Source organism: Stigmatopora argus, chromosome 15 (assembly GCF_051989625.1).
Source record: "Stigmatopora argus isolate UIUO_Sarg chromosome 15, RoL_Sarg_1.0, whole genome shotgun sequence".
Classification (NCBI taxonomy): Eukaryota; Metazoa; Chordata; class Actinopteri; order Syngnathiformes; family Syngnathidae; genus Stigmatopora; species Stigmatopora argus.
In genome coordinates, this window is record NC_135401.1 from 5,022,985 (window position 1) to 5,045,663 (window position 22,679).

Here is a 22,679-nt window from a genome sequence, read left to right on the forward strand (position 1 = left end):
TTGCTGTTATTATTTGTTAATAAGACACTTGAGGATGACTAACTAGATCTCATTATCACAATACATGCTGGAATGCATTCTCAGGCTCACGCACAAACATAGGCAGGTGTTTTTCCTTATCCTTCTTGACTATTTTTTACCTGAGAAGCATGCCGTTGCCAGGCAATGTGTAATTACATCCCACACGCAAGCAGTGAATGATTAGAAGCAATGATGGATGGGTTATTGCGGTCACCAAAGGATGCCTCAGTGCAAAGCTAATTACAGGGGCATACATGTGTCATACATCTGATACATGTGATGGCCCTCACAGCGTTCTGGAGTAGACAAGAGAGATAAAGGTAGATGCTTTGTGTGCTGTTAATCAACAGATAAGAGATGATGAAGTAACTTCACTCTTGATTAATAGATCCAAATAGCTCAAAGGTGTCTTCGGTCTAGAGGAAGAGAATGGTCAAGTGACAATTTGCTCTCTGAAACACACTTAACTTTTTCTGTCTCTACAAAAAACATAGGATTGATGATAAATTACTAGCCATGATTGTGTCACAATATTATGAACATTGTAATATTACATGTTAAAAGTGCCTCAGTTTGGTCACAGTCTTATCCTTGTAAAATGTAATGAGCCACTGATGCTTAAAATTTAGTTTTGGATCGACTATTTGTGTGTTCACACGCTCAGCACGGCTGTTTTCACTTCAACAATAGTGTTTGGTGAAGTTTGTGACTGTAAACATTGGATGAATGGGAATCTGTTTATATATATATATATATGTATATATATATATATATATATATATATATATATATATATATATATATATATATATATATATATATATATATAGGTATATATACAACAAAAGAATTGAATTTAACTATTTTCAGGAGTTTCTTTGAAAATGGTGAGCTTTCCCATAATATTGCAATATTTGTCATACTGTGGGATTATATCATTTTGAACAGTGAGATTTTCATGTGGTTTTATGTCCTTGGAAAATATCCCTTTTACATTTCTACGCACAGGTTGCTTCAAATTTTTAATAAATTGCAATTTTCGCAGTCCTGTCAAACAACATTTTTCCTTTTCGCAATTGAAGTTATGCAAAATGCGGACCGCTCTAGATATAATTTAAAGAATTTTTTTTCAAAAGTCATACAGAAAAAATGCAATACTCATCTCAAAGTGTAGTGGGATTAATAGGGATCAAATTGTGACCTGTGACTTGTGATACGAATCGTATCGCCATATATGAGGCAATACACAATGTTAGGCTGTGTTCACTAGTGACTAGACACCAGTAAAGTAACGTTTAGCTCTATTTATGCTGTTTGAATGGATTTTGGCTCAAATACCTCTCAAGGCTGCAGTTGCTTGTGCAACCTTAACGTTAAAAAACACCATTTGGAACCAGGAACTTTATTGTATTTATGTTCACTTCTTCATGCAATGTACTTTCTGGGTGTGCGCGTATGTGTGCACATTTGTGTGTAAGCATATTCAGGTACTTCTTTATGGTCGCCGCATCGGCAGCTGTGGTTGTAGGCTGAGTAATTGCCTGTCTTGATAGGGACAGCGCAGACGCGAGGTAAAAGTCAAGTGTTCGCTTCCTGTCGTGGGCCTCATTTGGATTCCACATAGCTAGCTAGCCAGCTAGTGCCAGCCTTGGGCTTGTATTATTCATGCCTTGACAGATAGCTCTCACTAAAAGCATTGGAAGTGGGCCAGGTGGTGACGATGCGATGGGGGCGAGACACCGGTATGCCTCACTTTCTGGCACAGAGGAGGAGGATGCACGGTAGCACGGTAGAAAGAATGATTTGGAAATGGTGACATTTTAACAAAAAAAATATAATTAAAACCATTGTGCCATTGGCCCCCTCTTTGTGGTATGCATCAGGCAAATGTAAAGATCTATATTGAACTCATTGGGTGCCATTGAGAGCGATATACAGGATGAGTTGACAGCAAAGTACATTCGTTGTCACCCTGCCAGTTCAAATGGATTGGACATTTACTAGTGATAAACTCATTTAAATTCACATAGGACGGATGAAAAGAACCACATGATTGGCTGCCTATCACTGTCATTGGTAGCCAATGAGTTAATGGAAATCCTTTATATGTCCAAAATTAGGTTGGATGTGTTATTTATATCATTACTTTCCAACCCGGAGGAGATACTATTGTTACTGTGTGAACAAAATAATACCGCAAAGAATTGTTCTCTTTAATTAATATCAGGTAAACAGGGACTCTATTTTCAAATGTAGTTTTCACAATAATCGACCAACATTAACTTTCCCATGCTGTACTTTCAGAATAAGGCTCTCTTGCTTTAAACTCTTATTTGTCTCCTCCCTCTGCGTATTTTGACAAGCGTACCTTTCTGCTTCTAACCGGCGTCAGATAAACAGGTGGTGTTTATGCTTTTTTCCCCTTATCCCCTTCAATTTTTTAAGCACTTCCCCCAAGGAGAGACATCAGAGGGAATAACAGATCATGTGCTATGAGTATGGAGCGTGCCAAAGGGATGCAGTCACAAGGGGAGGGAGAGAGGGGCGGAGGGCGAATGGCGAGTGGGCGGTCGCTTGCTCAGGGTACACTTTACGGGTTCTGGGCAACGACCCCTGGACCTCATGAAACCCCAACCTTGCCTCCAACCTTTCCTCGTGCTGTTGCTAACTTAATTGTATCATTGTCAAAGACAAACAGCATAAGTAGAGGATCGCAGACCAACAATGAAATGTTGTAGTTTACGTTATGATTCATCCAAAGACTCAAAAAAGGACCTGGTCAAAACATTATATTTCCACTTAAAAATGTAGAAAGCCTTTAAAACCTGAATATTTACAAAACATTTGTTGTATCTTTTTTTTACCCAATGTAGCAGTAACTTTTGGATTCTGAGCAAAATAGCAAAAAGGAGGACATGACTGTCCATATCCGTAAACAAAAGAAGATATTTAACAACTCACGATTGAGCCCAGTCGCATGATTTAATTTTACATGATCTGAATTGATTTCTATATGCTGGTCAATATTATTTTATGGAGGTTACCGACTCCTGCGAAAGGATTGCGTGCACCTTGTTTAGACAAAGGGATGTGCTAAAGGAGGTCTTTTGGACTAGTAGCCACGCGTGTGCCTTCTTCTCGGTGACTTGCATGATTGATTGAAGTCATTACAGCGGTAGAGAGACTCCTTACCTGGCTAATCCAGGAGTGAAGCTGCAGGATGACAGATAGCCGAATTACACTCTACACCAGTCAGCTACCCAATACGCTTCACTCAAACTCGAGAACTCAGACCTCGCAACCAAATGATGCAAAAAGGACGCATGTATGTGTGTGTGGATGACACACATGTACCATGAAAACATGTCATTTCAATGCTGTAGGTACACCGTGGCTAATAATTCCAGTTTAAATCATCTCAATTAATCTACACATAATTGCCTAGTGAGGACTGAGGCATAGATTTATTTTTTGTGGATATTTCGACTACCCTCTGCATTATTCTTTTCATAAATTGTCTGGGAAATTCACTCAATTTCCATGCCGCTCATAAGGGCCTGGGGGTTGCCGGAGCCTATCCCAGCTATCTGCGGGCAGAGGAGGGGGGACACCAGCCAATCGCAAGACACAACGAGAGAAACAATGAATCGCGCATACCTAGGGAGAATTTAGCCTACAAATAGCCTAGCATGCATGGTTTTGTGGTGTGGGTACAAACCAGAGTACCCGGAGAAAACCCATGCAGGAAGGTTAAAACCCACCGGGGACTGAACCCTCAATCTCTGACCTGCAAAGCAGTTCTAACCACTCTTAACCATGCCGCTACCAACTATGACAATAAATACCAAAGTTAAGATTTGATAAAAATGTTCATCATTACAATTGTGATTTTTGAATTAATTTCTGCAGTGGTTCTGAGGATTCAATATTTATGGATAAAACATTAGAAATGTAGAGAGGGTGTTACTGGAAATATTTAGTAGTGAATGACGTCATTGATTGTAGGGGCATTAGTCTAATTTCTAACAGTATAATGGCAAATGGCAAAAAAAGGTCAACAATGCACATTTTTACTCATTCAGCCCCGTTTAATGGGGCTTGACATTTCAAATTGTTCTCGTCATTACAATTATATCTAATGAAATTTATAGTAGTTCTACTTACTGTAAGCACTAAGAATTCAAATATAGAACTTGAAGAGTTCCAGCAAGGAACAGAAACAGCCCACCAGGAAGAGTTTATTCGCCAAAATCTATATATCATAATATTAATCAATCATATCTTTAATTGCGGCCCGTTGGACGAGTGGTTAGCGCGTTGGCCTCACAGTTCTGGGGTCCAGGCTTCGATCCCATGCGGGTCCTCACTGTGTGGAGTTTGCATGTTCTCCCTGAGCTTGCGTGGAGTTGCCCCTTGGTATAAGTGCAAGCATGAATGGTTGTCCCTACAATTGGCTGGCCACCAATACACGATGCCCCCCGCCTGGTGCCCGAAGTCAGCAGGGATAGGCTCCAGTACCCCCATGACCCTTGTGAGGATAAGCGTTTCAAAAAACGACTGAATGAATAAATGTTTAATAAGGCGGCCCGGTTAAAGAGTGGTTAGCAAGTTCGCCTCACAGTTCTGAGATGGAAGGGTCAATGGACCCTTGTGGGGATAAACGGTACAAAAAAAATGAATGAATAATTAATAACCCTGAGCTCTCTGGGTGTTGCCTGGGTAGAAAATAAATGGCAGAAAGCCTCAATTGAACAAGTGTACTGTCACTTACGGTATGTCCTGACTCAGAAGCATAGACTGGACACCTGGCTTGGGGTTGAAGACAGATACCTGCAATAGAAAGGATAAGAAAGAAATATAGCCAGAAGCAACAGAAGTAGGAGAACGAGTGTTGTCCTAAAGCCTGGACAGGGCTCATTAGCTGGAGGCTCCAAATACTGGCGATGTGCTCTTGAATGAGAACAACTGGCTTATTGAACCACCGAGCTGAACAGCCTGCTGGTGGGATTCCGCCCGGCAGTGCACATCACACACACAACATTGTACATGTTTGCCGTCTTCCCAAACATGAGCAGACTATCATTAAACAACACTTGGAATGTAGAGAGCTTGCACCCACCCGCCTATTCAAATTGCATTGATGGGGAATTATTTGGACACTGCAGCTGCTAGCGCAATATTTTACTAGTTCTAGCCAGAAAATGACAGCCATGCTGAGCTACTGTGGATGAGATGCGAGCTGGAGCCTAAGCCGTCAGAAAACGCCCCAAATTACAGCCGTCTGCCATGCGCCTAGCCTCCTGCACCAAGTCTCTGTCTTTTGTTCTCCCCTGCTTGCGGGAGAAGCCTGACAGCTCTGAAATGATCCTCTCTTTCTCTCTCTCTCACTCTCTCTCTATTTTCCACTCTTTCACTCACTCTCAGACACACACAGTACAATTATATAGTCATCTTTCCAATGTTTTGTCCAATTTTCAATATTGTACAAATATTTTACCCAATAAAATACAAAGACAATGCTTAAAATAATTTTCCGGAAAAAAATCAAATCTGTTAAAAAAAGATTGGAAACGATTATATAAAAAAATAAAAGTAAAAAGACTATTTGGGTTGCTAGATAAGCGCTTTGCCATGAAGAATCATGTGACGTTATCATACCAATGCTGCATTGCAATAAAAAAAATACAGAGGCTGACAAGCTCCACGATAACCTGATCATGTGAACCGATAGATTATAGATAACACACGATGTTATTCTACATGGTAAACATTAACATTGGTATTGCATAAATTGAGAGGTGAAGAAAGCTGTCGTAATCATATTTTTGTTCAGCAAAATGCTCCATATCTGATTAGAAATGTATCCTTTTGCAAAATGCTAATCTGGCAGTTGTAGACGAACCACACTGTTATCATCAAATCACATCGAAAAACAATATGACAAAGATAATCATAAGTTCAATGTCATTAACAAAGACAGAAAAGATTCGATATATACAAAAATAAAATCAATTTTGAACAAAAAATGAACAAAAGCACAGCATGGAGGAACACCATTTACACACTATACTTTTCTGGATCAAAGACCAATCATGCTAGGACTAGGACTAGGACTAGGACTAGGACCAGAAGCTGTGTTCTTAGTAGAATGCTTTCCTGTATTGGTGAGCTTAGAAGTTTAGTTCAGAATTTTTTGTTTCCTCTTCATTGTGATTTTTTTGGCTAGTGTAACTTTTAGTGTGAACAATACAATACTGTATATTTGTCTATTGACCTTCCCAAATGAGGCACCCAAACACAGAGAGGAAAAAAAATCAAGAAAGCCATTGACTAGCTTCTCTGACTGTGACTCACATTTTTTAGAGATTGGCTGTCTTTACACTCAGCCAGCAAGGCTATCCAATCCCTCATGGATTTTTGGAGGCTATCACCATGGAGACGGTGCTCTGCCACACGTGTCTATAGATCCTGCTGCAGGATAGAGGGCACAAGAGGTACTATATATCCCGCGTTTCTCTACTGTGGAGAAACAACAGGCTTGTGGAAAAGATACGATTTGGCCCATATATTGTATTGGAGTGTTTACTCTCTTAAATATACTCTTAAGTATTGCCTCATATTTGGCGATACAAGTCGTAACACGATTTACAGGTCATAATTTGATTCAATCCTAATTCATTGAACTTGCGTATAAATGTGAAATTACTTAATAAAAATGCAAATTATGAATGTGAAATTACTTAGTAAAAATCCAAATTATATTAAGTAAAAAAATGTTAATAAATATAACCTTCCCAGCATACAATTAAAACTATTAAACATTTGCAATCAAGTAATACTAAGAGAGATATTCAATATTATTTTTTTCTTCTGAAAATGCAGAGCACAAAACAGCAATTAGAAAAACTAGACATGAAGTTTAACACATCACCCCAAAAATATAACAAAAATCTGATTCAAATTATCGTTATGCATTTCAATTGAAAATATACCAAATGTAATACCTTAACCTTGTATATACAATGTTTTTAATCACAGTTGCATGGTAGTAGCAAAATACGTACGTAAGCACAAAACTAAACGTTCAAAAATAAACTTTTTAAGAGATTGCGATTTTTGTAAATCACTTGCGGAAAAAAGTGAATCAAAAATTTCGATCAATTTATTACTGAAAACTCCTTTGGCACTAAAGTAAACGTGTTTGTTTTATGTTTGAATTACATAACACCTTCATTAGAACATTTTTCTCAATTTTTAGTATTTAGTTTAGTTTTGTAAACTCGCTTCAGTGCAAACCAGATTTAGTCCAATCCGGTTTAAACACTATTTGGTCATCATTCCCAGCTTCAGGCTCCATGTTGCTATCAAGTGGTTGGGAGTGGAAGTGTAGCCACTTATTGTTTATTTCCACCGAAAACACACATGTAGACAGATTTCAATCAATCAATACAAGGAGTGTGCAACCTGATATCGCGGAATTGATTTTGAAAACACCTTGAATATTTACATGTGTGGGAAAGGGGGGCAGGAGAGGTGAGGAAGTGGGATAGTGTGAGACGTTAGGAGGTTTGTAGCAAAAATGAGGGAGCGAAAATTGGCACCGAGGAAGATGCAGCCTCATCCTGGTGTCACAGAGACAAATAACATCCACTGCTAATGAGTGGCTAAAGCTTTGGCCTCTGCTGAGAAGAGCCACTAATATGACTGCTAATAAAGGTGCCGTGCAACCCCGGCGCATTCCAGCAGTCGCTCAACTGTCACACAAAATTAGCCAAACGGGAGCCCTTCATCTCCTGTCTCACATTAAGGCTCCACAAATGGGCTTCCCTCTCCACAAGTGTTATTTCTGCATGTAAGAGCCACTTTCCCACAGTGTAATAGAATTTGTTCCATCCCATAATGCTCAGGGTAGCCACTCCATAAAATATGAAGTGGTCTTTTTGCCATGCGAAGCCCTTTTCTTCTTTGATTGCTACCTCTCTAGAACACACCCCCTTGAGGATTACCCAGAAGAGAATATTTTAAGGGACACTTGGAATAAAGGAAGGAGGGATTTTTTTGCCTTGATTTGGAATTTGGATTCCTTTAATGCTCACGTTTGATCAGTACAACTTTCTTGACAATATTATTATTCAGTTTAAATCCAATTTTTGGAAGCAGATTTTCTATGAGAACTGCGTCCGCAAAGTGATGACAGGTGTGAACGGTAAACCGTGGGTATGCAGTGATTTACTGAACACCCCGGAATGGTACTTACATAGGGATGTCCTTCAACAGTAATACAAATAGCTTTTTGATCATTTTAATGGCTTGATTATCATTTTCTTATCCTTTTTCTTCTTTGTCTGTTTCTCAAATTTCACACATAATAGGTATAGTTTCATAATTTTAAAGGGTGTACTTGGTGGTAGACTGAGGACCATGCAATGAATTATTTCTTTTACATGTTAAAATGCGTCATTAATTACACCAAAAAAAATCCAAGTTACGAACCCCTTCTGGAAGCAATTAATTTTGTAAGTAGAGGTACCACTGTACTTTTTTTTTACACTTAGGATTTATTATGACTTCAAAGGAAAATAAATCATGTCGACGCCCAGTTATGCGAGTGGGCTGAGATGTGGCTGGCATGAAGAATGCTGTATCCAAGGTCACACATACCGAGACAGAACAGGGAATGTGGGATGGAGTGTGGAGGCTCCCTGTTGTTTAGTCATCAGAAGGGTTTGGGAGCATTCAGGCTAATATTTCTTTCCCAGTTTCATAACTAGCTGACAGCTCAGGGACATAAGGACACCTGAGACCCCAGATGCCCTGCCTGTAGCCAACGCAGCGGGATTCAAAAATCATTTACATAACTCTTACTTCTAATTGAGCTGGATCATTCCAAATGGAGGAAACAAATACATTTGATTAACATGGGAGGACTTGTTGTATGTGGAATGTTAAACAAGAGACAGGCATGTTCATTTCATGTTCTGTTGTTTAAAAAGCGTATTTGTACCCCATATCGTTAATTTACCGGTCTTCTTTCAAGGCACGAGTAGTAACTGAGCAATCATGACTTGAATTAACCTAGCCAATAATGAGATTTTTCTTCATTCTTTTATGGGACAGTTAAGGTGTTGAGAGATAGTTGCTCTGCCATTGGTTATCATTGCAATTTCAAAGTAAAATACAGGATACAGTAAGTGTATTTAGATTGATGGTTAATTTTTTCGAGATTTTGCATTTTGTAACTTGAACATAGTTTCATATCCTGAGAATGGATTAAAAGAACTGGATTAAAAGCCCTGAATATTCAGTTTTTATAGATCTATAACAATGTTTATTTTAGCTTTTTAATATATTTTTTTAGATTTTACAAAATGATTTTTGAACTAAAAACACAGAAAAAATTGATTAAAAATTACAATTATTGATTTAAAAGGGGGAAAATCAGGAAATGTAATATACATCTATACTCTTCATTTTAATTTGATCCTAAAACAGAAAGTCAGCACTCATCATTTACTTTCCCGGGCCACACAAAATGATGCGGCGGGCCAGATTTGGCCCCCGGGCCGCCACTTTGACACGTGCATTAGAGAGTCGAGTCATTTTTAAATAAAGTCGCCACTGCATACGCAACACCAAAACAGAGCTACATTCCTTATTCCTGCACCTGCTCTCCCCTCCTGTCTTGGCAGTATCTACCATACGGGGTCCTGCCCTTGCTTCATCTCGAGGGTCTCGGGAATGGGGGAGCCTCGATGAGTGGCCTTTTAATGTGATTTTGAGGTGTTTGGCCGCGAACACTATTGATCACATAGCCGCCACTTGCTTCCACACATGCGTAGCCGCACACATGCACGCTCGCTCGCTCGCCGTCCCAAAGACCCTCACGCAGCCCCAAGGCACGGGCCCGCCTGTCAGGCCGGGAATGAGTTTCCGTGTAGGTCGGGATTAATGAAATAGGACCCCCGGTTGCACAGCAGGCCATGGGATCAGACCATTAAGGAATCCCTGGGCAGGCTGAGATTGAGCCTGCCAGTAGAACGGACGCCAATTGACTGATGGACATCCTAGGAATGGGAGAGGGGAAGGGGAGAGAGGATGGAATGCTCCACCAATTCGGGATGCTTATCACCAATGGTAGAAAGGGACAAGTTCTCACTCACCCATGGGATTTCAATTGGACGTTTTCGAATCGGAGGCTTCAATTCACAGATTTGATTTAACAAGAGTAACAAGAGGATATGGGTGATTTCAGGATTCAATATTCAATTTCTTTTTTTTAAATAAGCATTTAGGTTTTGACAATGAATTGCTGATCGAATGTCAAAGTTGGGATTAGCTCTTACTGATTGATTTTTTTTTTCATGATTATTATTAAATATATAGCTTCAAGCATTTTCTACTTAGGTTTTAGTTATTCTTTGGTTCCAGAAAAAGTACATTTTTTGCCTTAGTATCTTCTGTGTGAATATTTGAAGCTAATCTGGAATGAGCCAAATCGCCAAGTCCACAAAAGTTTTAAACGGAAAAACTCTCCTCTGTCAAACGTATATGTAAAATGCTACAAGTGAAGAATCAACTCCATAAACTCATGCATTTGGCAATTGGGGAAATTTTCACCTTTTCATTGTCCCTACACTCAGCAACTCCTATTCTGTCGGGACAATTTTATAACACCTTCACAATAACAAAGTCTTTACAGTCTTTACAGGGATCTAGTTGCCTTTCAAAGACCTCATTGTTTGTCGACCCCAAAGCCCAATGTATTGCGGCAAAACAGATCTGAAACCAAGTACTGGACATTCCCAACAATTATTTCCATACAGTATTCCATCCAGTATACTCACATGCAGTTTTGTCATTTACTCAGTCAGGACATTTTTGTGCAAAAGTCTAGCCGGGCCAGGGGAAATATCCAGAGGTCGTGTGGGTGTTTGTAAAATAGCAGCCCGGGGATATTTCACAGCCGAGTGAACGTGCCCAAAACGGGTTTAGCTTCCAGCTTGGAAAAGGGGGCTTTATTGAATGGCCAAAACACTCATCATGATTCTGTTTGTGTGTTCCTTTTGTTCAAATGTGCTCCATGTGTGCGGGCGGCGCTGTTGGTCAGAATGCAAAAAAAAAAAGGAAAACGCCTTCCAAAATCACAGGTTAGCTAGGGCTGGTGAAATAGTTTAAGTCGCTGTGCTTAAGAAATACAGTGCACAGGCCATCTGATTGGGGTTTGTCAACCTGCCGTGAAGAGATTCAATTCATCTGACTTCATGTTGCCTTCCTCCCTTTTTGTCACAATTCCAAAGAGGCAGTTGTCTTTTGATGTGCTGGCTTCATGTCAGAACAAAGGCTGCTGTGGTGTCTTTGCAGAGCAGATGCAGTCATTTGCTTTTACCTGGAGAACAAATTGGTTTAACCCTGGAAAAAAAATGAACTCAACCTCCTGTTTAGTTTGAAATAGAATTCCATATATAATAGAGCTTCAATTTGAATTGTCATTGGTTGGCAAAGAGGCAATAAAAAATATTTACTTCCTAGTTTATCACTAGGAGACGTCCAATACACGTTTGTTTATTCGCTGCCGAACCTCTTGCTTCAAGTTGATTTGACGTCTAGAGCTGCCAATGGGTTTTAAAAAAAAGTAATGTTTTCTTCCTCTGGCCAATGTGCACCCTCACACCAACTTGTTTTTTGCTTGGAGATGTCAAATTCACTTGAATGTTTGTTAATTCACTGCAAGGCCTAACATTTCAAATGGATTGGACTTTTAGCACCGTCAATGGTGGCAAATGATGAAAAAAAACTAGAATGAAGGTTAATTCATTGGATACCAACACTTCCACATCAAACTGATTGGACACCTTATGCAAATCAATTGCAGACAATAAGTATAGTAGTTTGTGACCAGGGTGAGAAAGCAATGACTTTATATTCTAGTGCACAGGTGTCAAAGTGGCGGCCCGGGGGCCAAATCTGGCCTGCCGCATCATTTTGTGTGGCCCGAGAAAGTAAATCCTGAGTGCTGACTTTCTGTTTTAGGATCAAATTAAAATGATAGATATAGATGTATATTATATTTCCTGATTTTCCCCCTTTTAAATCAATAATTGCAATTTTAATCTATTTTTTCTGTTTTTAGTTCAAAAATATTTTTTTAATATCTAAGAATATATACAAAATATTTTCTGTTTTCCACTTTAATATGGAACATAATTAAAGAAAAATGTGGTTTCCTTTTGCAATGAAAAACAAATGATTAAACAAATGATTTTCCCTTATGAAGAAAAAAGCTCAAATAAACATTGTTTTAGATCTATAAAAAATGGAATATTCAGGGTTTTTGATCCAGTTCTTTTAATCCATTTATAAAAAAATATCTAAATATTATATCTAAAATGGTCCGGCCCACATGAAACCGAGTTGACGTTAATACCCCAGTCTGACACCCTTGTTCTAGTGAGTATGTTGTGATTGTTTTTTTTTTAATAACATGGTACAGCATACTAGAATAATAACACCCAGCCAGGTATCGAAAATTGGTTTGGCTGCAACACTGATATGTATAGCGTAGCGTCTGGAGAACAAAAAAACGTACAGATGACGTGAACATTTACATTTAAGCGCATCAAAGAGCTAATTGTGGCGCTCTCGCTCTTATCTTTGCAGTGTGTACGGATGCCCCGTGGCCAAGAAGAGAAAGAGTCTAGACAGACAAAGCTCGGAGAGCTCCCCCAAGAGAAGCACCTATCTAGATGCCATGGACAACTCTACAATGGAGGAATGCTACGAGACTGACGCCAGCCAAGAGATGGACGACAGGGAAGAAGAAGAGGAGGGAGCGCTGGAGGAGGACCAAGAGGTGGAAGAAATTGAAGGCTACATGGACTACAACGAAGAACAGATGGAGCATGAAGAAGGGGAGATTGGAAGAGGGGAGGCTGAGGAAGAGGTAGATGTGGAGGAAGAAGACATTGAAGAGGAAGGGAGGGTAGAGGAGGAAGAGGAAGAGGAGGAAGAGGAGGAGGAGGAAGAAACGGTGGCAGTGGAGGACTATGAAGAAGAGGAAGAAGGAGAGTCAAGGCAAGGTGAGAAAAATTACAATTCACATCAGAGCGCTATGCTGGAATTTAAATGATTCAAAAAAGGTTTGCTCTATGCAACATTTGCATATATTCATATTTGTATTTACATATTTGATGGGCCGCGTGAAGTATTTGTAACTAGTCAACATGATGTTCAAACATTGTGTTGCACATTCGTATGAGATCAGAACAGCGTAGCTCTGATATTATTTTCTTTGGGGACTTTTCTTTATATTGTTCTTTTTTTTACGCATTTGACGTACAGATAGAAATGTTAAATCTCGTATTGATATTTTTTTAATTGTTAACCGGTTTCCTTCCGAGGCAAATATTTCATTTTAATGCTTTCATGCACAAATTATGATGAGTATGAATAAATGACAAAGCATAATATATTAACAGTTTTTAGGATAACTAAAATTTAAAAAAACACAACAAAAAATTGAGTTGTTGGCGGTCAAAGTAGAAAAAAAAGGCATATACGAAAAAAAGTACAACCTATAGTCCAGAAAATACAGTAGCTATTTTTGCGAGTGAATTTGGGGAGACTCGAGGCCCATATGTTGCCCCCTGCCAAGGCTTCAACCCCCCGTCTCGGTTGACGTGCCGAACACCAGATTTGGCAGGTTTCTCTCCAGCAGACTCTGCTTTGCACCCCCGCATCGCGATTGGACCTGACAGTGCCTTCAAGTCCAATTAGGAGTGAGGATCCGAGGGGGGAGTGCGTTAACCCCGTTTGATGCTCAGCTCTACCCGCCCAAAGTGTTGATGCCGTGTTCTTATTATCTTGCAGACATGTGAAAACACCATTGCACACTGATGTATTTAGTTACAACCTCTACTTTGCCAGAAAATCATTAAATCGGCAGCTGCCATTGACAGCGATGGACATCCAGTCGAAGGAATGTCTCCGAATCGTGTCGTTTTCATAATCGTCAGTCGATAACATTCTTTGGCAGTTACTGAGTTAAACTGATAAGTAAAAATAATCAATAAATATAATAGCAAAAATTATGTATCTTAAAAAAAGAAGACATTTGGATAAGCTTTTTCTCCTCAAGAGATTTCGGATAGGGCAAAATATGCGATCGGGACATCTCTTGTCCAATTGATATTGACCAGGTTGATTGACAGCGATCTTTCGGGTCCCCGGTCAACTCGGACGGCCATGAATGAGTTATGACATAAGCCCAATACATTTCCCAAGTCTTATGACTCATTCTCATCACTCCGCTCTGTAAACATAATGTAATTTTCCTGATTATGATTTAACACCTTGCAGCCTTTTTAATTCGCTGTTTTCCCATAGAAGTGCAAAAGAAATCTGTCCAAATGCATGGTTATTATTCTCCACATTCACCCTACGACAGCGGTTCCGGATTGTAGATTCCAATCACATAAACGTAATAGAGGTGACATCCTGGAGCTTCTGCTGTGTTCCTCTGCGGCGTGCACATCTCTGAAGCTAATCCAAAGCCAATTCATAGCAGGATAGCGTCCCTGTTTCCTCCCTTAATCTGTTTCACTTCCACATTTCTTTTGTGTACTGTGATTGCTCCTCTAATTGCTTCCCCGTGCCGCGTGTCGTGCCGTTGAAAATTAAACCCCATGAGAGCATGAGGCACAGGACTGTACTGTCAAAATATGTGCTTGGTCATTTGTGAATGTTCCCTCCTTAGCCGCTGAGCACTAATACTGCTTATCTTACAGTGTAACGTGTGTGTGCGCGCATGTGCAATTGTTCTTGTTTTTGTGGTAACTCTACTTACAACATTTTTTGGTTGCAGAAGTGGGTTTGTCAATTTGGGTTTTTCTAGGGTAGAGACACATTTCACATGGAAAAGCTCTAATTCGTTCTATGGTCCACATTACTACCACTGAAACACTTTAAAATGATTAAAATATACACGTTTTTGTAAAAAAAAATTGAGAAACACAAGATAAGAAAATGATTTATGAAGCCAATAAAATTAAGATATGCAAAGACATGTATTGGGGTGGATGACCGAGTGCGTACATTTTTGCAGCTTAGTAAACATACGCACGTAAACACACAACTTCACAACTTTATGGTTGGTTAAATAGTTGCCCAGCATAAGTTACAAGAATTTCTAGGTGTTTTCTTTTGTTTGTTTTGTTTTTACGTCTATATTTTCCACATAAAGACTCTGCAGGGATATACAGTAAGTGTTGCCAGTGCCCAATTCATCTTGTTGGTTCACATCAGAAATGCGCAAGGAGAAATTGGAAGGGCTCCAGAAGTGAAAGCTGTAAATTACTGACAGAAAAGGTTGAGCAGCATATAGCAGCCTGTCAGAATCAATTATGCACTGAAAGGACGTCTTAAAATCATTCTGATGGGATTCCAAGACTCCTAGATTATTGACGTTAAAGAAATACATATGGTCAATTCTCCTTTCCATATTCTGACCAAGACTGAATGAAATTTCAGATTGCACGGCTTTTTTAAACGTGAAGGGACTTTAGAGTTCCTAATTGTGTTAAGGGCAGACGTCCGGTTTCATGACATTTCCGAGAACATCTGTTTTTGGAACAATCTCAAACTGCCATCTAATGCCCTGTGCTTATTCACAATTCTGTAAAGACTGGAAGCAAACAAATCTGATTTGGAGCAACCGAGACCATCTTTCTGGTTGACCTATGTAGAATTAAAAGATGTTTGTGGTTTTATTCTCGACAGACGAGGATCCGATGAGTGGCGGAGAGGGCAGCAGCGGCAAGTCGGGTCCTGGAGGGGAGAAGGATGACAACAACAACGATGAGTACGAGAACTACGACGAACTCGTGGCCAAGTCGCTGCTCAACCTGGGCAAGATCGCCGAAGATGCCGCCAATCGGGCCATGACGGAGTCAGAGATGAACAGCAACTCTTCTCACAGCGCCGAAGAGGAAGAAGAGGATGAGGAAGAGGAGGAGGAAGAAGAAGAAGAGGAAGAAGAGGAAGAACAGGAAGAGGAGGAGGAAGAAGAAGAAGAGGAGGAGGAAGAAGAAGAAGAGGATGAAGAGGAGGAAGAAGAGGAAGAGAGTGAGGAAACGCCAATGGCTCGTCCACGCGATCTGAGCTTGGACGTTCACAGCGATGTGGTTAGAGAGACTGTGGACTCCCTCAAACTTTTGGCGCAAGGACACGGTGCCGTTTTGTCGGACAACTTGGAGGGACGGGACTACGTGGAAGGCGTCCCCGGAAACGGAGACTGTTCCCACAACGGCGTGGGCGCGCACAACGGCGGCAACGGACTGACTAAGAACGGCGCTAACGGACAATTAGAAAACAGCGACGAGGAAGTGTGTCTAAGCAGTCTGGAGTGCCTACGGAATCAGTGCTTCGATCTGGCTCGGAAACTCAGCGAAACCAAGCCCAGCGACCGCAACGGCCCCTTCCAGCCCAACCATTACCTTTGCGGGGACATCAACCAGCAGCCCCAACACCACGGCTACGGGGACTTCCAGCACGGCCGAGACGACGGACGAGTGCTCGACAGGAACTATTCCGACATGGACAATCTCCTGAAGCTAGAGGAGCAGCTGAGTCCACGATCCAAGGCCTTCGCCAGTTGCGCTCAGGGCGACCGTTTTCATCCGCGGGACTTCGACGAAGACACGGCCTCCGTCACGTCGGACAGGTCCGAGGAAGTGTTTGACATGACCAAGGGCAACCTGTCCTTGTTAGAAAAAGCCATTGCGCTGGAGTCCCAACGCGCCAAGGCCCTGCGAGACAAGATGGAGGCCGAGGCGGCCAGGAGAGAGGGGGTGAGGTACGGCCACGACGACCACGGATCGCGTCACGCCTACGCCATCGAGCGGAAAGGACGACTGCCTGACGGAATGAAGAAGCTCTTTTATCACAAAGGTCAGTAGACTAAGCATGGACGTCCGGTAAACACTGTCATACAAAACATCGGTACTCGGTCGTTTGGTCGCCGGTCTTTTGGTTGCCGGTCTTTTGGTCGCCCGGAAGGTTATTGATAATTACCATTTAAACCGTTGCTCAAATTCCCTAAATACAAACTGCAAATTATTATTTAGTCATACTTAATGCCCTATTAATTATTAGGCTAAAGAAAAGCTCCAAATTTCCCGGACTTTGTGTTTTGTTGGAGAACTTGTTAAGACCCTGACTGACGACCCTTGCTAAGGGGACAACTCATGTGCATACAAACTCTTATACACTCACGTCCGCTCAGTGAAACAGCTCAGGGCCATTGTTGGCTTTTATTGATGCGTAGACCGTGTTGTTTTACCTTGTTTTGTCGCCGGTCTTTTGCTCGCTGGTCTTTTGGTCGCCGACCATACGACCGCACACGCAAAACATCCAATAAAAGAGCTAGAAATAGAAAATAATATATCACCAGGTCAGTACATCACCCCATGCATTTTCTAAATCCACTCACGAGGACTATTTGTTTCCTTTTGACTGTGCATTCCCCAGGAAATACCGTTTTTTTTGGTCACATAGCTTTTATGTGCAGCCCATTTGGTGAAACTAGAGCACAAATTCAAATGCAGCTCATATTTGATCTCATTAGATCATTCGGGTTTACATAATCTTAGGTGAAATTCGTTGCCTCAATTATATCATATAGGAATGCAGACTGTCCATCTTCTGCCGTAGACATCGGATAACCCGCACACATCCCTATTCTAACCCCGGGACAATCTCTTTTGCAGCTCATTTGAACATTTGATTCATGGTCGCAGCGGTAAAGGCAGCTTATGTTGTTAAAATAGGCCAGCATGGAAACATCAGAGGGTTGGCTTGTCAGGCATAAGTAATGGCAATCTGCATGGCCTGTTAGGGCTGTACATTTCCTCCCTGGGATGCAGCTTGGGGTAAAGCCCTCCTATTTTTAACCCTACTTTTCAGGACTTTGGGAAGATAATTCATTTATCCGTTCTTTACGTCGTGCTCTTAGGTTCCAATTTTCACCATGCCACATCAGGACAAATAGAGTGATACCGCTACTTAGGAAAGTAATTTCTTTCGGAAGCGGCATCGTAACTTGGAGTTTTCGTAAGTAGACCCGCCGACGTGTAAATTCTCTCATTAGTTCCACGGTCTTCAAAATACTACACACCCATAACTTTGAAAAATTATGAAAGTGTACCAATTTATTATGAAAGATGTGAGAAACATACAAAAAACAGATGAGAAATTTATTCATCGATACATTAACTTTGATAAAACAAGCACGTAAACACAATTTAACTTAAAATTATGAAAAACCTCCTAGCCAATGAGAGCCCAGCTGAGTGGAGGGTGATGGCCAATGGTAGAGCAACTCTACCATGCCAATTTCAGTATAAAATACAGAATACAGGCAGTATGTACTACATTTCGGGGGATATTTAATTTTTGTGAGATTCGGTGTTTTGTAACTTCAATTTCCAAATTTTCCCATTTGAGGTATTTCGTAATCAGAAAAAATCTTATGGAGAGACATTCATAAGTAGAGGTACCAGATATTAAATATAGTATTGTGCTAGGCATCTGCATCTCAGGCCGTAAAGAGCAAGCGCCGCACTCATTCAGGCTGATTGGACTCCACATTCCCCTTTTAGTCCAAACGATCCATTCATAATATCTTTTCCGAGCAGTCATATTCAGCCTTAATTAGGCTAAATGATTTCTCCCCACACGGGATATTCGAACAAGACACACAAATAAGAGCATGCTAATTCACAGCAGGGTGATATTACACCTCCAAATGCCACACAATTCTCAGCAGGTATAATATTTTGCAACGTAAATGCCACGGAAATTTTCGTTTGGCGAGCCTTCCGCACACTCGGAGCTTGAACGATGCTGCATTAAAGAGCGGAAGGTTGATCATCATCTAGATAGCAGATAGTAGCAGACACAAGCTCAGCGGGGCTCCTGTGCGCCATTTATAAAACGCAGCACGCTGAAGAGTGAGCGGGGACGGTGGGAGTTGGGGGTGAACGTACCTCGGCAAAAGACACTCGAGGTTAAAATGAGAATTGAGGAGTATCAGAATGACCGATAAGGAACGACGGGCCGACTGACGGCACATTAATTACCCCGGGATGATATGCTAATGGCGCCATTTGCTATGCAAAACGTAGCCCCGCCCTCCCGACCCTCGGTCAATTATCTCTCCCTTCTAAGGCAGGGGTGTCAAACTCAGTTTGGTTGGCGGGTTGAAAAAAAAAATGGTGACGGCGGATAGGAAATCGAAAAAATACCACGCATTCGATCACACGACTCACAAAATTGTGGTTTTACGGCACCCATGTGTGGAAAAAACTAAGTATTCCATTCTGTATGCACAGTATGATTTATCTACATTGTCAATGTGTCTTTTATTCAGCCAAAATATGTATAACCGTGCTCGCGGTGCTCGCACGATTCGCCGAAAGACGTTTGGCCGACAGACGTTTGGCCGACTGACAGTTAACGGAACGGACGTTTCGCCGAAGCGCTCGCCCCGCCCCTGGATTGTGTGTGTACATGTTTTCAACCTCGGCCCGCGGGCCATATACGGCCCGGTACAGATAACATTCATTTAGGAATAACAAGGGCATTTATTCACGGCCAAACACACGCAGAACAGTACGTGACAGAAGAAAAAAACTTGTTATAACAGTAAGTACTGTAATGAAATTGTAAATCCAGGAATCCTACTCCAGAAAATTTACACCAGCATAGAAAACATTGAGATTAATCTTTGAATTAAGGTTCTCAGCAAATCATTTTGAATATATATTTCCTAAAATAATGGGAAATTATTTAAAATTAAAATATTGTTCTTATTGGCACACATCACTAGAAAGAAGTAAGTGTGTTCCATGGCATTTTCAGGTATTGTTCTCTAAACCCTCTAATATGTGCGAGCGCTTCGGCGAAACGTCCGTTCCGTGAACTGTCCGTCGGCCAAACGTCCGTCGCCGAAACGTCTTTCGGCGAATCGTCCGGTCACGGTGCTCGCAATTACCAATATTTCAGTTGTACGTTTTCTCATGCGAATAGCTAGCACTTCAAAATCATTCTTAAGGAGGAGCGAAGTGAGTAAAATAATATTTTGTATGAAGGAAGGGGGAAACCTAAAACAACAAACAGGCAGCAAACTTTAAACACCAGTGATAGATTTGATTTGGGTGAATGAGTGGGTGTGCTCTGTCACCTCATCTTAACCTACTTGATTCTGTTCTTCTTTGTTCTTACTTCATCGCCTCTGGGGTTTTTTGGGGTTGTCACTCGGCGCTTTAGGAGCAGCGTCTCCATCCTTTAATCAGCCGCACATCAGTCTGCCTGCAGCACGCGATAACGCCGCCGCGCTCCCTCGTATGGCTCTAATTCCAGCGGCTAATCAACATTTTCACTCTCATATTGTCGCGTTTTGATTGTACAAGCTGCTGAATTGCCAACATCAAGAACATTTGCAGAAAAATACATACGTATATTTCAGTTCCGAGATGTGGGGTAGCTTTAGGATGATTCAAATCCAAAATCAATGAAGAATCCTTTGCATTGAAAAAGCTTAAAATAGAGAGGTTTGATTTATCTTTAATCATAATTTTATATATTCAAGTCAATGGCTGCCATTCACACTTGGGGTTTGGAGAAAAGAGAATAATGGAGGTCTTTGCATAATATAATCAAGAAAAAAATTGCTGCACGCACTGAAAAATACAGAATGTTGCAAGTTATGCTGCCATTTGGTGAAACAAAATGTCATGTTATGAGAGCACAGATATGGATTTAATTTTTTTTTTTAATTAATGAAAATGTTTTAATACATACATATACACACAAGCATATTTGCTCATTTTTTAATTGTTTTGAACACATACATTCGATTAAAATAACCCAAAAGACATACTGACCCGAATACATAAACTTGGCTTTATGATTAGGGTGCGTCATGTCATAAAATAATTTTATTCTATATTGTTCCACAGAAAGTGTTGGTTATGTCCACGGTGAAAAAACTTTACATAGCAATGAATCATTTAATATACTTGATCTATATCCTACAACTGTACTGTATGTGTATTATTTGTCTTTTTGTACAATGAAATAATAATTTTGTCGATATACTGCACCCACATTGAAAATGCCACCATTTATTAGAACCTTTAGCAAAAGGCCAATGTAGCTGTGTTGTTTAAAACAACGACGATTTCCCCCTGACCCAATCGGTCAAGAGAAGTTACAATGATAATTGAACATTAGTGTCAGGTTGAATCATTTGAAGTGAAGTAGCAAAATCATTGCAATAAATGATGTGCTCATTAAAGTCTCTTCTTCCATAATTGCTAAAGGTTAAAAACCTGAATTGTTCATTTCATTTCAATGAATGCTCAAGGTTTCAAGGCCTAGATATATTGGAGCAAAGAGATTTTTTTTATTTAAATGAGGCGACTATTTCACAATGAATATGTTATGGTGAATTTTGCACTTGTACAGTACAACCTCATGTTTATGAGTCATGTTTAATATTGTGAGAACTTTACTTGCTCCTGTGACGTTGTCATTTTTTAAGAAAGCTGAAGGCAACGTTACATAGATGATATTTTGGGGGTGCAATCTCAATATTTTAGTCTTAATTATTGACCGTATTTCCACGACTATAAGGTGCACTTAAAAGTCTTAAATTTTCTCCAAAATAGACAGGGCGCCTTATAATCCAGTGTGCCTTATATATGGAAAAAAATAAAATGTGTCATTCATTGAGGGTGCGCCTTATAATGCGGTGCGCCTTATAGTCATGAAAATACGGTACTTCTGAATACTATTTGATAGGATTCTATTATATCATCGGTGACTTTGAACGTAATCTTTCCCACAGATTCCTCCCGCGCAGACAAGAAGGAGAGTCGCTGTCCGACACCGGGTTGCGATGGCACGGGTCACGTGACTGGCTTGTACCCCCACCATCGAAGCCTGTCGGGCTGTCCGCACAAAGACAGAGTGCCACCAGAAAGTAAGCCATCTGCTCTCACACCGGCACCAAAAGTATCTACCCAATCCGAGGCGTTCACCTTTCGTGTATCTCTGCATGCCTCCCTGTGATCATTGCTCAGTGCGATTCGCTCTGTTTGTGGACGAGTGTGTGTGTATGTTAAAGTGTGTCTGTTTGCCGGACTGTTTGATAGCAAAGGCCTGCAGCGGCAGTTCTCACGTCACCTTTTGCATGCGGCCGCAGTTTTGTTCTTTGATTGCCCGCTTAGTGTGCCATAGTGACCAGGTGTGAAATGAGTACTTCATCTGTGAAATGTAGAAGTCGCTAAATGTTTTTTTTTTGCATGAGGCTTTCTCGCATATTTTCTAGAAGTGGGGTTATTGCGCCTGATGAGTACTTTGGAGCTTTGGAGAGGAAATTTAACTATAGATGCCGTAAAATTTGATTTTTGTGAGTTTGGTATGCAGTGTGCAACACTGTACACTGGACTGTAGTGGTGATGTTTCAATTATATTTTTTCAAATTGTCAGCAAAAAAGGTCACAACAGTATTCGTCATTAATTTTAGTGCAATGAATATTTGCATTAGTCTTTATCACAGTCTTACATGTACAAATTAGGATTGCACAATCAGTCTATGT

General features: G+C 40.6%; 1 protein-coding gene across 11 annotated transcripts in view; it reads left to right on the forward strand.

Moving 5' to 3' along the window:
- Positions 1-22,679, forward strand: part of myt1lb (myelin transcription factor 1-like, b) — a 97,865-nt gene that overhangs the window by 50,777 nt on the left and 24,409 nt on the right. For all 11 annotated transcript variants that reach the window (XM_077620486.1, XM_077620487.1, XM_077620488.1 and 8 more), the window contains 3 exons: positions 12,679-13,097; positions 15,796-16,965; positions 21,926-22,060. In XM_077620486.1, coding sequence (XP_077476612.1) covers positions 12,679-13,097; positions 15,796-16,965; positions 21,926-22,060 — 1,724 coding nt within the window. The remainder of the gene's footprint in view (positions 1-12,678; positions 13,098-15,795; positions 16,966-21,925; positions 22,061-22,679) is intronic.